Genomic DNA, 17,700 nt, shown 5'->3' with positions numbered 1-17,700 from the left:
ATATTTTAGTTTACTTAAAATTTTGACTCAAAATGTCGACTTACCTCATTTATATATGATTTAAAAATAACTGAATCTCAATTATGACTATCAACATTTTTGACTTTTGATCTCATAATGAGTTATTTCAAAATTATGACTACAGTATATCAACAGTTTGTCTTTTTTTTTTTTTATCTCACAATTGACTTATTTCAAAATGTTGGCAATCTCAAAATGTCAATTTTTAAACTCATCTTTATGACTTATCTCAAAATGATGACTATATCTCAAAATGTAAACTTTTTATCTCATAATTAACATATCCAAATTATGACTATCTGGAAATGTCTACATTTTATCTTATAATTATGATATATCTAAAACTTAAACATAATATATATATATATATATATATATATATATATATATATATATATATATATATATATATAAAATATATATATATATATATATATATATATATATATATATATATATATATATATATATATATATATACTTTTTTATTATAGTGGACTTATCTCAAAATGTTGACTTATTTCAGTTATGACTATCTTTAACATTTTTGACAACTAAATCTTAATTATGACTATCTTATTTCAAAATTATGACTACAGTATATCAACATTTTTTCCTTTTTTTTAAATCTCATAATTGACTTAGTTCAAAATGTTGGCAATCTCAAAATGTCAACTTTTTAACTCATATTTATGACTTATCTCAAAATGATGACTATCTCAAAATGTAAACTTTTTATCTCATAATTAACTTATATCAAAATTTGGACTATCTTGTCTATCCATCTTATAATTATGATTTGTCTAAAACTTAAACACATATATATATATATATATATATATATATATATATATATATATATATATATATATATATATATATATATATATATATATATATATATATGTATATGTGTATATATGTATATGTGTATATATATATATATATATATATATATATATATATATATATATATATATATGTATGTATTTATAATATATTTTATATATATATATATATTTTTTTATTATAGTGAACTTATCTCAAAATGTTGACAATATCTCAAAATTGTCAACTTTTTCAAAATTATGACCATCTCAAAATGTTAACTTTTTTATCTCATAATTGACTTATCTCAAATATTTAAATTATCATGACTATCTCAAAATGTTAACTTTATATCTCATAATTAATTTATAGCAAAATGTTGACTATCTTGAAATTTCTACATTTTATCTTATGATTATGATTTATCTAAAACTTAAACTTACATATATATATATATATATATATATATATATATATATATATATATATATATATATATATATATATATATATATATATATATATATATATATATATATATATAATATACTTGTAATATATATATATATATATATATATATATATATATATTTTTTATTATAGTGAACTTATCTCAAAATGTTGACCATATCTCAAAATTGTCAACTTTTTATTTCAAAATAACCATCTCAAAATGTTACCTTTTTTTAATCTCATAATTGACTCATCTCAAATATTTAAATTATTATGACAATCTCAAAATGTTAACTTTATCTCGATTCATCTTAAAATATGACTATTAACATTTTCACTTATTTTATAGTTGACTTATCTTAAAACTTTGACTCTAAAATGTTTTACTTTTTATGCCTTAATTATGAATATCCAGTATATCAACATTTTGTCTTTTTTTTTAATCTCATAATTGAATGTAAATGTTGAAGTTATTATGAGTATCTCAAAATGTTTACCTCACCTCATAATTAAGATTTATCTCAAAATATGACTTAACATTTTCACTTATTTTATAGATCACTTATCTTAAAACTTTTACTCTAAAAATTTGCTTTTTATGCCATAATTATGACTTCTCTCAAAATTATGACTGATCTCGTAATTGACTTATCTCAAAATCATGACTTTATCAAAATGTTTACTTTCATTTCATGATTTCGACACCTTATGTCATAATTACGACCTATCTCAAAATGTATACTTTTTTATCTCATAATTGACTTATCTCAAAATGATGATAACAAAATGTAGATTTTTATTTTATGCCATAGTTATGACTTATCTTGGGAATATATTTTTCTTTCCGTAGCGTAAAAGGGGAATCCAAAGATTTTGACACAAACCTTGCTAAAGAGAAAGTAGCTGCTCAATGCAATGTCTTGGTCTGACCGGCAGAGGACGCTGTTTAATGTTTAGACACGCGGTTGGGAATCCCGGGAAATTTGTAGTTAAGAGATTTAATGTTTTTGTCACCTGAACAGCAAACCTCAACAAAACAGGTGTCGATTGTGAGACTGAAAGTGTGCAGAGTTGCCGAGCAGGTAAGACCTATCTGGTTTATATTTTCATTTAAATATGTTTTGTCGCTTTTTAGCAACTTAAATTGGCAACCATTGATTGGAAAACCTTTTAACATGCACTTCCAATCTATAGCCATTGTTGTTCATTGACTGTTTGCTTCCCTTGTTTTGCCGTTTTTGTAGTCAAGACAAATATGATGACTTGACAAATAAAAAGTAAGCTTTTCTAAAAAAAATAATAAAAAAAAGGCGAAAGCAGATGTGACCTGCGACTCTAAAATGCCCCAAATTCCTATTGGACTTTTGTATTGTAGCAGGGAGAAGTGCGCATGGTAGTGATGAGAGGAGGGTCGGTCTTCTTGAAATGAGGGCCCCTTTTTTAGGAGAAGGAGGGAGCAAGGGGTGGTCTTGGATGGAGGGGAGGGGGGCTTTGGCGAGGCCTGGCCCCTTTTTTTCAGGATGTTCTCACAGGATGTTGATGGCTGGAACCATCAGTCCGAGTCAGCTGTGAGAGAGACTGCAGTCTTTTGGTTCCTAGTAGTCGCTGTCAAAACTATTTTTGTTTTTGTGTGTGTGTGTGTGTTTGTGTGTGTGTGTGTGTGCGCAGCTGAGGATGTGAAATCAACGTGGTCAGGAACCGCTGGGAGGACGACAACTCTGCTGGGAGTCAGGTAAATGTTTTTGTTGTCCTTAGGAAGGACGGCGCTGTTGTTTGGGATGTGACATCACAGCAGATGACTAAAAATAGCAGCGTTCTCTTGTCGTGGCGTTTTTTATAGTATGTCCTTAAAAACAGCAGGGTGGTCCTGTCATAAAACTTGTGTTTGTGGCAGTAGGTCCTTAAAAAAAAACACAGCAAAGTGCTCCTGTCACTTTGGGATCTTTGACTAGCGTTTTTTGTAAGTATGTCCTTAAAAACAGCAGGGTGGTTCTGTCATATAGAGGATTCTTCACTCAGCAGGTACTTAACAGAAAAATATTCCTGTCAGATGGAGGATCTTTAACTCGCATTTTTTGACAGTACATCCTTAAAAACAGCAGCGTGGTCCTGTCACATTGGGAGGGGATCTTCAACTGGAGTTGTTGACAGTAAATACCTAAAAACAGCAGAGTCCTCCTGTCACGCTGGGGATATTTGACTAGTGTTTTTGATAGTAGGTCCTTAAAAACAGCAGGGTGGTCCTGTCATAAAACTTGTGTTTGTGGCAGTAGGTCCTTAAAAAAAAACACAGCAAAGCGCTCCTGTCACTTTGGGATCTTTGACTAGCGTTTTTTGTAAGTATGTCCTTAAAAACAGCAGGGTGGTTCTGTCATATAGAGGATTCTTCACTCAGCAGGTACTTAACAGAAAAGTATTCCTGTCAGATGGAGGATCTTTAACTAGCGTTTTTTGACAGTAGATCCTTAAAAACAGCACGGTAGTCCTGTCGCATTGGGAGGGGATCTTTAACTGGCGTTTTGGACAGTAAATACCTAAAAACAGCAGAGTCCTCCTGTCACGCTGGGGATATTTGACTAGTGTTTTTGATAGTAGGTCCTTAAAAACAGCAGGGTGGTCCTGTCATAAAACTTGTTTGTGGCAGTATGTACTTAAAAAACAGCAAATACTTTCTGTCACTTTGGGATCTTTGACTAGCGTTTTTGTTAGTATGTCCTTAAAAACAGCAGGGTGGTTCTGTCATATAGAGGATTCTTCACTCAGCAGGTACTTAACAGAAAAGTATTCCTGTCAGATGGAGGATCTTTAACTAGCGTTTTTTGACAGTAGATCCTTAAAAACAGCACGGTGGTCCTGTCACATTGGGAGGGGATCTTTAACTGGAGTTGTTGACAGTAAATACCTAAAAACAGCAGAGTCCTCCTGTCACGATGGGGATATTTGACTAGTGTTTTTGATAGTAGGTCCTTAAAAACAGCAGGATGGTCCTGTCATAAAACTTGTGTTTGTGGCAGTAGGTCCTTAAAAAAAAACACAGCAAAGTGCTCCTGTCACTTTGGGATCTTTGACTAGCGTTTTTTGTAAGTATGTCCTTAAAAACAGCAGGGTGGTTCTGTCATATAGAGGATTCTTCACTCAGCAGGTACTTAACAGAAAAATATTCCTGTCAGATGGAGGATCTTTAACTCGCATTTTTTGACAGTACATCCTTAAAAACAGCAGCGTGGTCCTGTCACATTGGGAGGGGATCTTCAACTGGAGTTGTTGACAGTAAATACCTAAAAACAGCAGAGTCCTCCTGTCACGCTGGGGATATTTGACTAGTGTTTTTGATAGTAGGTCCTTAAAAACAGCAGGGTGGTCCTGTCATAAAACTTGTGTTTGTGGCAGTAGGTCCTTAAAAAAAAACACAGCAAAGCGCTCCTGTCACTTTGGGATCTTTGACTAGCGTTTTTTGTAAGTATGTCCTTAAAAACAGCAGGGTGGTTCTGTCATATAGAGGATTCTTCACTCAGCAGGTACTTAACAGAAAAGTATTCCTGTCAGATGGAGGATCTTTAACTAGCGTTTTTTGACAGTAGATCCTTAAAAACAGCACGGTAGTCCTGTCGCATTGGGAGGGGATCTTTAACTGGCGTTTTGGACAGTAAATACCTAAAAACAGCAGAGTCCTCCTGTCACGCTGGGGATATTTGACTAGTGTTTTTGATAGTAGGTCCTTAAAAACAGCAGGGTGGTCCTGTCATAAAACTTGTTTGTGGCAGTATGTACTTAAAAAACAGCAAATACTTTCTGTCACTTTGGGATCTTTGACTAGCGTTTTTGTTAGTATGTCCTTAAAAACAGCAGGGTGGTTCTGTCATATAGAGGATTCTTCACTCAGCAGGTACTTAACAGAAAAGTATTCCTGTCAGATGGAGGATCTTTAACTAGCGTTTTTTGACAGTAGATCCTTAAAAACAGCACGGTGGTCCTGTCACATTGGGAGGGGATCTTTAACTGGAGTTGTTGACAGTAAATACCTAAAAACAGCAGAGTCCTCCTGTCACGATGGGGATATTTGACTAGTGTTTTTGATAGTAGGTCCTTAAAAACAGCAGGGTGGTCCTGTCATAAAACTTGTTTGTGGCAGTATGTACTTAAAAAACAGCAAATAGTTTCTGTCACTTTGGGATCTTTGACTAGCGTTTTTTGTAAGTATGTCCTTAAAAACAGCAGGGTGGTCCTGTCATATAGAGGATTCTTCACTCAGTAGGTACTTAACAGAAAAATATTCCTGTCAGATGGAGGATCTTTAACTAGCGTTTTTTGACAGTAGATCCTTAAAAACAGCAGCGTGGTCCTGTCACATTGGGAGGGGATCTTCAACTGGAGTTGTTGACAGTAAATACCTAAAAACAGCAGAGTCCTCCTGTCACGCTGGGGATATTTGACTAGTGTTTTTGATAGTAGGTCCTTAAAAACAGCAGGGTGGTCCTGTCATAAAACTTGTGTTTGTGGCAGTAGGTCCTTAAAAAAAACACAGCAAAGCGCTCCTGTCACTTTGGGATCTTTGACTAGCGTTTTTTGTAAGTATGTCCTTAAAAACAGCAGGGTGGTTCTGTCATATAGAGGATTCTTCACTCAGCAGGTACTTAACAGAAAAGTATTCCTGTCAGATGGAGGATCTTTAACTAGCGTTTTTTGACAGTAGATGCTTAAAAACAGCACGGTAGTCCTGTCACATTGGGAGGGGATCTTTAACAGGAGTTGTTGACAGTAGATACCTAAAAACAGCAGAGTCCTCCTGTCACGCTGGGGATATTTGACTAGTGTTTTTGATAGTAGGTCCTTAAAAATAGCAGGGTGGTCCTGTCATAAAACTTGTGTTTGTGGCAGTAGGTCCTTAAAAAAACAGCAAAGTGTTCCTGTCACTTTGGGGTCTTTGACTAGCGTTTTTTGTAAGTATGTCCTTAAAAATAGCAGGGTGGTTCTGTCATATAGAGGATTCTACACTCAGTAGGTACTTAACAGAAAAGTATTCCTGTCGGATGGAGGATCTTTAACTAGCGTTTTTTGACAGTAGATCCTTAAAAACAGCACGGTAGTCCTGTCACATTGGGAGGGGATCTTTAACTGGAGTTTTGGACAGTAGATACCTAAAAACAGCAGAGTCCTCCTGTCACGCTGGGGATATTTGACTAGTGTTTTTGATAGTAGGTCCTTAAAAACAGCAGGGTGGTCCTGTCATAAAACTTGTGTTTGTGGCAGTAGGTCCTTAAAAAAAAACACAGCAAAGCGTTCCTGTCACTTTGGGATCTTTGACTAGCGTTTTTTCTTAGTTTGTCCTCAAAAACAGCAGGGTGGTCCTGTCATATAGAGGATTCTTCCCTCAGTAGGTACATTAACAGAAAAGTATTCCTGTCAGATGGAGGATCTTTAACTCGCATTTTTTGACAGTACATCCTTAAAAACAGCAGCGGGGTCCTGTCACATTGGGAGGGGATCTTCAATTGGAGTTTTTGACAGTAGATGCCTAAAAACAGCAGACTCCTCCTGTCACGCTGGGGATATTTGACTAGTGTTTTTGATAGTATGTCCTTAAAAACAGCAGGGTGGTCCTGTCATAAAACTTGTGTTTGTGGCAGTAGGTCCTTAAAAAAAAAACAGCAAAGTGTTCCTGTCACTTTGGGATCTTTGACTAGCGTTTTTTGTAAGTATGTCCTTAAAAACAGCAGGGTGGTCCTGTCATATAGAGGATTCTTCACTCGTGTTCGTGGCAGTAGAAAAGTATTCCTGTCAGATGGAGGATCTTTAACTAACGTTTTTTGACAGTAGATCCTTAAAAACAGCAGCGTGGTCCTGTCACATTGGGAGGGGATCTTCTACTGGAGTTGTTGACAGTAAATACCTAAAAACAGCAGAGTCCTCCTGTCACACTGTTGTCTAGTGTTTTTGATAGTAGGTCCTTAAAAACAGCAAAGTATTCCTGTCACATTGGGGCTCTTTGACCAGCGTTTTTGACAGTAGGTCCTATAAAACAGCCAGGTGATCCTGACACTTAGAGGATCTTTGACTTGCGTTTTTGACTGTAGGTTCTAAAAAAACAGCAGTCCTCCTGTTACATAGAGGATCTTTGACTAGCGTTTTTTGACAGTAGATCCTTAAAAACAGCAGCGTGGTCCTGTCACATTGGGAGGGGATCTTCTACTGGAGTTGTTGACAGTAAATACCTAAAAACAGCAGAGTCCTCCTGTCACACTGTTGTCCAGTGTTTTTTATAGTAGGTCCTTAAAAACAGCAAAGTATTCCTGTCACATTGGGGATCTTTGACCAGCGTTTTTGACAGTAGGTCCTATAAAACAGCCAGGTGATCCTGACCCTTAGAGGATCTTTGACTTGCGTTTTTGACTGTAGGTTCTAAAAAACAGCAGTCCTCCTGTTACATAGAGGATCTTTGACTAGCGTTTTTGACAGTCGGCCCTAAAAACAGCAGTCCTCCTGTTACATAGAGGATCTTTGACTAGCGTTTTTTGACAGTAGATCCTTAAAAACAGCAGCGTGGTCCTGTCACATTGGGAGGGGATCTTCTACTGGAGTTGTTGACAGTAAATACCTAAAAACAGCAGAGTCCTCCTGTCACACTGTTGTCTAGTGTTTTTGATAGTAGGTCCTTAAAAACAGCAAAGTATTCCTGTCACATTGGGGCTCTTTGACCAGCGTTTTTGACAGTAGGTCCTATAAAACAGCCAGGTGATCCTGACACTTAGAGGATCTTTGACTTGCGTTTTTGACTGTAGGTTCTAAAAAACAGCAGTCCTCCTGTTACATAGAGGATCTTTGACTAGCGTTTTTGACAGTCGGCCCTAAAAACAGCAGTCCTCCTGTTACATAGAGGATCTTTGACTAGCGTTTTTGACAGGAGGTCCTTAAAAACAGCGGAATCCTGTCACATATGGGATCTTTGACTAGTGGGTTGTGAAAAGACAGTTTGGGTATCATCCTGTCATATAGAGGATCTTTGGATTATGTTGTCAAAGATGACCATGGCAGGTTGCCACTAAAATAATGAACAAAGACTCGCACACAGAGATCCTCACAAGATCAAAAAGTAAACAAATGACAATGGTTTCATTTGTAAAGTCATCCCCTTTCTGCAGAACCAGTTTATAAAAGAGAAAAAGCCCCTTGTATGATGCGAGCCAGGGCATAAATAGCTCAGTCAAAAGTCAACCAGAAGCTCTACTTCCCTTTGGCTTCCTTTTCGCGAGGCCTGTATCAACTCCCAGCTCGCATCCTGCTCTTGTGTCTATTCATGATTGATCCTTGTGCCGCAGCAACATGGCCACCTTCCCGCTGCTCCTCCCGCTCATCGTGGTGTGCATGGCGTCCGCCGCTCGCCCGCCCCGCCACCGCCCTCCATGCCGCACGGTAAGTCGCGTTCACACATCTTCTCTTGCACATTCCTGTATTATTATTATTCTTTTAGGAAACATAAACACATAGCAAGGTTTATTTTAACGACACGGCAACCGCGAAGACGAAGTACCTAACAATCCGAGCGCTGCTTCCCTGAAACGGTGAAAAGCCAAACACTGTTGAAATACTTTGTGACCCCTCTTAAATTACCGACAGTAGTTGTTGTAATTGGGTGACAATCTGGGAACTCACTCTGCTTCCTGCGTTTCCAAGGAAATACTCACTAATGACCAGAAAGCGACTCACTGGTGGCTCATAAAGTGCGCAATAAGTCATGTTGAGTAAGAACGAACATGACAACACCCTAAAAAAATGGGTTTTTTTCTCCTTTTTTGCTGTTTTTTGAAGCACAATAAAGTGATCTCTGGGCCAAAAAAAGCATGTGTGAAGAGATGTAATGTGCATATCAGGCCAGCGGGTGGCGATGAATACAGTGGTGCACATGTACAGATAGATAGTCACTAATGTCCCTCTTTCAGATTAATGACGTAGCATGAATTGATTAATGTGGACAAGTTGAAAAACGTATTAGGGTGTTACCATTTAGTGGTCAATTGTACGGAATATGTACTGTACTGTGCAATCTACTAATAAAAGTTTCAATCAATCAATCAAAGCTAACTACGATTTTTTTTTCCCCGACAATGCTAATTTATGTTCAGTCAATAAAGGGCCGACTCCCACATTGAATTAATTAATAGCCAATCGGGAACGAGATAACAGAAGAAGACGGAAGCAAAGCAAACAAACTTCGGAACGACTTGGGGGAATCGAGAAGCTAATACTTAGCCCAGCTTATTGTTCGGGTACTATCTGTAATTGTGCAAGAGCTCAGATTATTTGTTTGTATGTATTTGTTTATTTGAAGGACAATGTGCAGTTATATTAAGAAGATGGCTGCACCAGATTTAGCACCATGCTGATTTCCGTCTGTAGTCCTTTTATGGCGTATTTAAAATCCATTTTTGCGACGTTGACTCGCGTTATTCCGTATTAACGCTACGACGTTTTGTTTTGTTTTTCTGGTCTAGAAACATTTTCCAGTGAAAAATGTAAGCCTGCACAGGCCACTTCCATACATTTCGTAAATTAAAGATGCTAAAACCAATACAGTACAATGTAGATCCATCAATACATGCTCAACTTTTTGAACACAACATCCATATCTTAGCTTTGTGTTATCGCTAACAAAGCATATGCTATGCACTTCCGCCTTAAATGAAGCGTGATCAAGCATAAAAAAGGGCTAAATGAACTGAAAATATCAATATTACTGTAGTATTGGCCACTAGACAAGACGCTGTACAGTATCGTGGCCACTGTTTGGCTCAGCCTCAGGCAGCATTGGTATCAATCAATCAATCAATGTTTATTTATATAGCCCTAAATCACAAGTGTCTCAAAGGGCTGCACAAGCCACAACGACAGCATGAACGCTACAAAAAATTTTCGGCATTAGTGTTTTGACTGTTAACCAGAAGAAGACCCTCTGTTTTTTTGTGGGGGTTTTTGCATACTGAATGATTGATTTATTGATTGAAACTTTTATTGGTAGATTGCACACGACAGTACATATTCCGTACGATTGACCACTAAATGGTAACACCCGAATAAGTTTTTCAACTTGTTTAAGTCGGGGTCCACGTTAATCAAATCATGGTAAGACTGCTGTTTTTAATGCTACGGTATTGTTAGGGGTCTTTAAAGGCCTACTGAAATGAAATGTTTTTATTCAAACGGGGATAGCAGATCCATTCTATGTGTCATACTTGATCATTTCGCGATATTGCCATATTTTTGCTGAAAGGATTTAGTAGAGAACATCGACGATAAAGTTCGCAACTTTTGGTCGCTGATAAAAAAACAGCCTTGCCTGTACCGGAAGTAGCGTGACGTCACAGGTTGAAGGGCTCCTCACATTTCCCCATTGTTTACAATGCAGCGAGAGCGATTCGGACCGAGAAAGCGACGATTACCCCATTAATTTGAGCCAGCTGGCTCAAATTAGGATGAAAGATTTGTGGATGAGGAAAGTGAGAGTGAATGATTAGAGTGCAGTGCAGGACGCATCTTTTTTCGCTCTGACCGTAACTTAGGTACAAGCTGGCTCATTGGATTCCACACTTTCTCCTTTTTCTATTGTGGATCACGGATTTGTATTTTAAACCACCTCGGATACTATATCCTCTTGAAAATGAGAGTCGAGAACGCGAAATGGACATTCACAGTGACTTTTATCTCCACGACAATACATTGGTGAAGCACTTTAGCTACGGAGCTAACGTGATAACATCGTGCTTAAATGCAGATAGAAACAAAATAAATAAATCCCTGACTGGAAGGATAGACAGAAAATCAACAATACTATTAAACCGTGGACCTGTAAATACACGGTTAATGCTTTCCAGCTTGGCGAAGCTTAACAATGCTGTTGCTAACGACGCCATTGAATCTAACTTAGCAACGGGACCTCACAGAGCTATAATAAAAACATTAGCGCTCCACCTATGCCAGCCAGCCCTCATCTGCTCATCAACACCCGTGCTCACATGCGTTCCAGCGATCGATGGAAGGACGAAGGACTTCACCCGATCATCCGTGCGGTCGGCGGCTAGCGTCGGCTAGCGCGTCTGCTATCCAAGTCAAAGTCCTCCTGGTTGTGTTGCTATAGCCAGCCGCTAATACACCGATCCCACCTACAACTTTCTTCTTTGCAGTCTTCATTGTTCATTAAACAAATTGCAAAAGATTCACCAACACAGATGTCCAGAATACTGTGGAATTTTGAGATGAAAACAGAGCTTTTTTGTATTGGATACAATGGTGTCCGAATACTTCCGTTTAACTACTGACGTCACGCGCATACGTCATCATACATAGACGTTTTCAACCGGAAGTTTAGCGGGAAATTAAAAATTGCACTTTATAAGTTAACCCGGCCGTATTGGCATGTGTTGCAATGTTAAGATTTCATCATTGATATATAAACTATCAGACTGCGTGGTTGGTAGTAGTGGCTTTCAGTAGGCCTTTAAGAAATGCTCATGTAAACAAAGGATCAATACAAGGGAGGTTTGTTTTGTTAAAACCTGTAAAAGTTAGTTCTTGTATTTCCGAGGTTTGATTAAAATTTATAGACGCTAAATGTTACCCTCTGCAGGTATTGTGTAAGCGGTGAGCACTTTTCATCAAACCACAAATATGCCAAGAAAAGCTTTCACGGCCTTAGTGAGAAATCAGAGATGGAGACAGTTTTATGGGCTGTTTTTGGACTAGGAGACATTAAGGGGGTGCGGCGGGGGGTGTTCTCTAGCCATGTGGTTTTAATTCTAAACTCAATAAGTATAATAAATATTTCAATGTGCCAGGGGGGAGAACATGGCAAAGAAAGGGGTGTCTCCACACTAAAAGGTATTCCATCTTGGCTGTTGTGTTTCTAAATTGGAGAATTGCGATTTTTATTGGACCAATGTAATAAACCCTCTGACATACCATACGGTCTTTTTGTTGGCAGGTCCAGATGAGTGTGGTTGTCTGCAGTGATCTGAGCCTTACCAGCGCCCCCATCAACCTCCCCCCGGGCGTTCAAACGCTGGACCTCTCGCACAACCAGGTGCAGAACCTCACCCTGGAAACCCTGGCGTATCGAACGGACCTCCGTCACCTCAACCTCAACTCAAACAAGATCCTCTTCATCCAGCCCGGACTCTTTGAAAACATGACTGATCTTAAAGTCCTGGATCTGGCCGGTAATCACCTGAATGTCTTCGCGCTCTCCAAAACCAAAATTGGGACTCTCGCAGCTGTGGAGACTCTTGATCTGTCGAGCAACGGGTTGTACACCGGGATGTCCGATTTCTTAATCGCGGACTCTCCGTCACTGCTGGAGCTGTCCTTGGACAGTAACAGCATCACCAAAATAGCACAAAACACTTTCAGGGGAGCTTTGTCCTTGAGGAAAGTCAGCCTCCACAACAACGTCATTTTAGAGATCGAAGACGGCGCCTTCGACTCTCTGGATCATCTCACTGAGCTCGACTTGTCCAAAAACTCCATCACGTGTATCACGGACTTTAACCTGAGTCGGTTAAAAGTGTTAAACCTCAACCAGAACAGTGTTGAGATTTTCCAGAGCACGAGATCGACCGACGTGTACGACCTAGTATTTCTGGATTTGAGTGAGAACAAGCTGGCTCGCTTTCCGCTCCTCCCAGCAAACAACACCATCCGACATCTAGACCTTTCACACAACCAGCTGCAGAGCATCAACATGACCGACATGCTAGAAACGAAGACCCGTGTGGTTTTAAATCACCTGAGATACTTAGACTTGAGTTACAACCAACTCAAGGACACACCGCAGTCCTTTTTCCACACGATGACATCCCTGGAGGTGCTGAACGTGAGCAACAACTGCATAGACTCGTTTTCGATCGGCGATAAAAACCTTCTACCCGCAGTGACAATCATCAACCTCAACTATAATTCTTTACAGAGACTTTCATTCGGCGAAGCTACTCTACAATCCTTGCGACAGCTTTTACTACAAGGAAACGACCTTAGCACCCTTGAACAGGAAACATTCCAAAAACTTCCAAGTCTAAACCTCCTGCAGCTCCAGGAAAACAACCTGAAAGTCTGTCCCTTGGATACAAAACCATCTCCGTCGGACCCCAACCACATCCACCCTCCAGACTGTGTCTCTTTCTCTTGCATTCCCAATCTAAAGTCACTTTACCTTTCTCAGAACAACCTAAATAGTTTACCTTTGAGGGCATTTGCTGGCACCCGTCTGAGCCTGCTGGACTTGTCCCTCAATCCCGGTTTGGAAATGCATCCTGACTCTCTGTCCGGTCTTGAGCACACCCTAATCCACCTGTTCCTAAGGGAAAACAACATTTCCAAGCTGAACACGGACATTTCCTCCTTGACGAGCCTCAAACTCGTAGACCTGTCCACCAACCAGTTGACCAGTCTCCCCACTTTGACCAGTGAGTCGTCCATAGAAACTCTTAATCTGCAGAACAACAGTTTAGTCACTCTAGAGCACAGCACCATGGTCGCTCTGGAACGCTCGCTGAAAACGCTCTACGTGGGTTCCAACCCTCTCAACTGCTGCAGCAACCTCGGCTTCCTGTACTTGGTCCAGCACTCAGCCGTGGTGGTGCCCGACATCGAGACAGTCACCTGCGTTCTCCAGGATGACTCGGAACCGGTCAATATCAAAAAAGTAAGCCGAGAGATGTGTCATCGACCAAAGAAAGCGAACTACATCATTGGTATCGTCGTGATCGTGCTGTTCACGGCGATCACGTTGGGACTGCTGGTGAAATACTGCAAGTCGAGGAAACGGAAGCGCATCAGAAGGTTTAGCGCATGAACAACGTGTAGGGAGGACTTATTACTTTTTTGAAGGCACGTGACACCTCAATTTGGGTTTTAAAATCTCTGATTTGTACGGAGTTACAAAGGTTGTGCAAGAAAAAAAACTAGCAAACATTGAAACAATTTAGTGGGTATTTACCTTTTGGTAAATACCCACTAAATTGGCCTACTAAATTGGCATACTCAGTGGCCTAGTGGTTAGAGCAGGGGTCACCAACCTTTTTGAAACCAAGAGCTACTTCTTGGGTAGTGATTAATGCGAAGGGCTACCAGTTTGATACACACTTAAATAAATTGCCAGAAATAGCCAATTTGCTCAATTTACCTTTAACTCTATGTTATTATTAATAATTAATGATATTCACACTTAATTGAACGGTTTAAAAGAGGAGAAAACACGAAAAAAATGACAATTACATTTTGAAACATAGTTTATCTCCAATTTCGACTCTTTAAAATTCAAAATTCAACCGAAAAAAAGAAGAGAAAAACTAGCTAATTCGAATCTTTTTGAAAAAATTAAAAAAAGAATTTATGGAACATCATTAGTAATTTTTCCTGATTCAGATTAATTTTAGAATTTTGATGACATGTTTTAAATAGGTTAAAATCCAATCTGCACTTTGTTAGAATATATAACAAATTGGACCAAGCTATATGTCTAACAAAGAAAAATCATTATTTCTTTTATATTTTCCAGAACAAAAATTTTAAAAGAAATTCAAAAGTCTTTGAAATAAGATTTAAATTTGATTCTACAGGTTTTCTAGATTTGCCAGAATAATTTTTTTGAATTTTAATCATAATAAGTTTGAAGAAATATTTCACAAATATTTTTCGTCGAAAAAACAGAAGCTAAAATGAAGAATTAAATTAAAATGTATTTATTATTCTTTACAATAATAAAAAATTTTTTACTTGAACATTGATTTAAATTGTCAGGAAAGAAGAGGAAGGAATTTAAAAGGTAAAAAGGTATATGTGTTTAAAAATCCTAAAATCATTTTTAAGGTTGTATTTTTTCTCTAAAATTGTCTTTCTGAAAGTTATAAGAAGCAAAGTAAAAAAATTTATGAATTTATTTAAACAAGTGAAGACCAAGTCTTTAAAATATTTTTTTGGATTTTCAAATTCTATTTGAGTTTTGTCTCTCTTAGAATTAAAAATGTCGAGCAAAGCGAGACCAGCTTGCTGGTAAATAAATACAATTCAAAAAATAGAGGCAGCTCACTGGTAAGTGCTGCTATTTGAGCTATTTTTAGAACAGGCCAGCGGGCTACTCATCTGGTCCTTACGGGCTACCTGGTGCCCGCGGGCACCACGTTGGTGACCCCTGGGTTAGAGTGTCCGCCCTGAGATCGGTAGGTTGTGAGTTCAAACCCCGGCCGAGTCATACCAAAGACTATAAAAATGGGACCCATTACCTCCCTGCTTGGCACTCAGCATCAAGGGTTGGATTTGGGGGTTAAATCACCAAAAATTATTCCCGGGCGTGGCACCGCTGCTGCTCACTGCTCCCCTCATCTCCCAGGGGGTGAACAAGGGGATGGGTCAAATGCAGAGGACACATTTCACCACACCTAGTGTGTGTGTGACAATCATTTGTACTTTAACTTTAACTGTAACTTTTAACTTTAACTTGGAAGTGACTGCAGTTCTCGACTAGTAATGTCTAGTCATGGTGTCCTGTTTGGTTAGGTGAAAAATGGACGTCACTGCTCCTCGTTCCTGTGACAGAACATAAAATGTTGGCTTGTTATTTAGGGAGGACACGCCTCCTAGCCTTACCCTTATTATTAGCTTAGCTTTACATAGCACATCACAAAAAGTGGAAATGAAGGAATAGTAGGTGAATGAAAGTTAAATCTGATTAAAAAAATTAAAAAAAAAAACTCATGAAGTTGTTTAATTTTAGCAGAACAAGGCTAGCTTGTCTTTAAGCTGTTTTTTATTTTTTTTAAAGCTAGCTTCTAGCTCCACTTTAGCATAAATCTGATAACGCTAATAATAAGCAACAAAATTCCTAAACGCCCAATGTTCTAGAAAACAAACAAAGCACTACAAAAAGCAACGTAAGATTGTAATTACCGTTGTGAGATGAAGTATAAAAGTGTGGCTGATGAAGAAGTCACATGACATGACCGTACACTTTGTGATTTTGCACTTTAGGCTTTCTCTTGTGTGTGTGTGTGATTGTATCTGTTGTGAACACTAAGGAATAATACTGAAAGTAATAGGATTATAAATGGTCTGAGTAATCCTATAATTTATTTATTTTTCTATTCTATAAGCCAAGCTGTATATTTTAACTGTGTTTTACATAGCATGTATAAATATATGATTGATATAAATGTATGGCGCATATATAGTGAAATTAAAGTGCTGTATTGTGGTGACACACTGACAAAATGTGATTAAATGTAAACATGTGCACACTGTAATCAGAGTCTGTCCCTCAGTAATCATCCCGACAGTTGAAGTCATTTAGTATTTATCATGCTTACATTTTTAAAGCCATTCTTACAGGTCTACATACTTATATCCCGACATATGTCAACTCGTAGCTAAATGTTGTGTTTACATTTTACACAGCTTGCAGTTCAATGTGATTATGTTCATAAATGTGTTTAAAAGAAAGCTACAAATAGCTTTGTTTGGGTTCTATGCCTTATAAATGCATCCACCAACATGCCTGCCCATACACATTATAATTCATTGTAATATTATTTTGTGGCATTTTCTTTCAAATCTAAGATATAAAAAAATAGGAATACTTTTAATGGGACAGCGAAATATATATTTTTATGTCTAAAGTAATCGGTATACTTTTTAGTACTTTTAATTTTAAATTAATCCTTTTTTCAATTTTTATTTTTTTACCATGAAGGCTTTCCTTAAGATATAACTTAATGGGGAAAAAAGCCTTAAATATGTTGTGCTACGTAGAAAAAAATGTTAATTTGTCATAGTTTTTAATTTTCTTTTCACATTTTTATTCATAATATACTTATTATTATTATTAGTATAACTGTCATATTAAATATTATTTAAACATAACTCCTAAACCAAACATTCAAAATGTCTAATAATGCCTGAAATAATGTATCTTTGTGAGTATTACTAGAAACATATGCTGTTGTACTGTTTGCAAACACAAAAAATTGTTTTTTACTCAATATGACAGTAATGTTCTTAGAATCTTGAGATAATGCAAAAAAAGCAATAAAACATAACACAAAAATATTTTTTTACTCAATATGACAGATATATTATTTCTTTATAATAGCTATTGTGTTTTAATATTAGCTATTATTTTCTGTTGATATTTTTCCATAGTTATTCTTATAATGTTGAACATTATTTTCTATCATTTTTATGATATTTTTATATATATTGGTATGACAGCTGTATATTTTGTTTCTACGATTTTAATCCTTAAGAAGTCGTTTTTTTTATTTTTTGTTTCGATGTTTCCTTCTACCGAGGAAGTTGTTCTTCTTGCACAGCACACATACATATGAAATAAATAAAAATAAAAATATATTATTTATCTCA

The 17,700-nt window shown here is 37.4% G+C and overlaps 1 protein-coding gene across 1 annotated transcript; it reads left to right on the top strand.

The window, feature by feature from the left end:
- The first annotated feature begins 2,846 nt into the window (after positions 1 to 2,846).
- On the top strand, positions 2,847 to 14,967 carry LOC133649860 (transforming growth factor beta activator LRRC32-like). The gene is made up of 3 exons (XM_062046537.1): positions 2,847 to 3,034; positions 8,619 to 8,712; positions 12,275 to 14,967. The coding sequence occupies exons 2-3, from the start codon at positions 8,623 to 8,625 to the stop codon at positions 14,138 to 14,140; spliced, it is 1,956 nt and encodes a 651-aa protein (XP_061902521.1). The 5' UTR covers positions 2,847 to 3,034; positions 8,619 to 8,622; the 3' UTR covers positions 14,141 to 14,967.
- Positions 14,968 to 17,700: the final 2,733 nt, after the last annotated feature.

This window comes from Entelurus aequoreus, linkage group LG05 (genome assembly GCF_033978785.1).
Source record: "Entelurus aequoreus isolate RoL-2023_Sb linkage group LG05, RoL_Eaeq_v1.1, whole genome shotgun sequence".
Classification (NCBI taxonomy): Eukaryota; Metazoa; Chordata; class Actinopteri; order Syngnathiformes; family Syngnathidae; genus Entelurus; species Entelurus aequoreus.
This window is presented reverse-complemented; position numbering and strand designations above follow the sequence as displayed.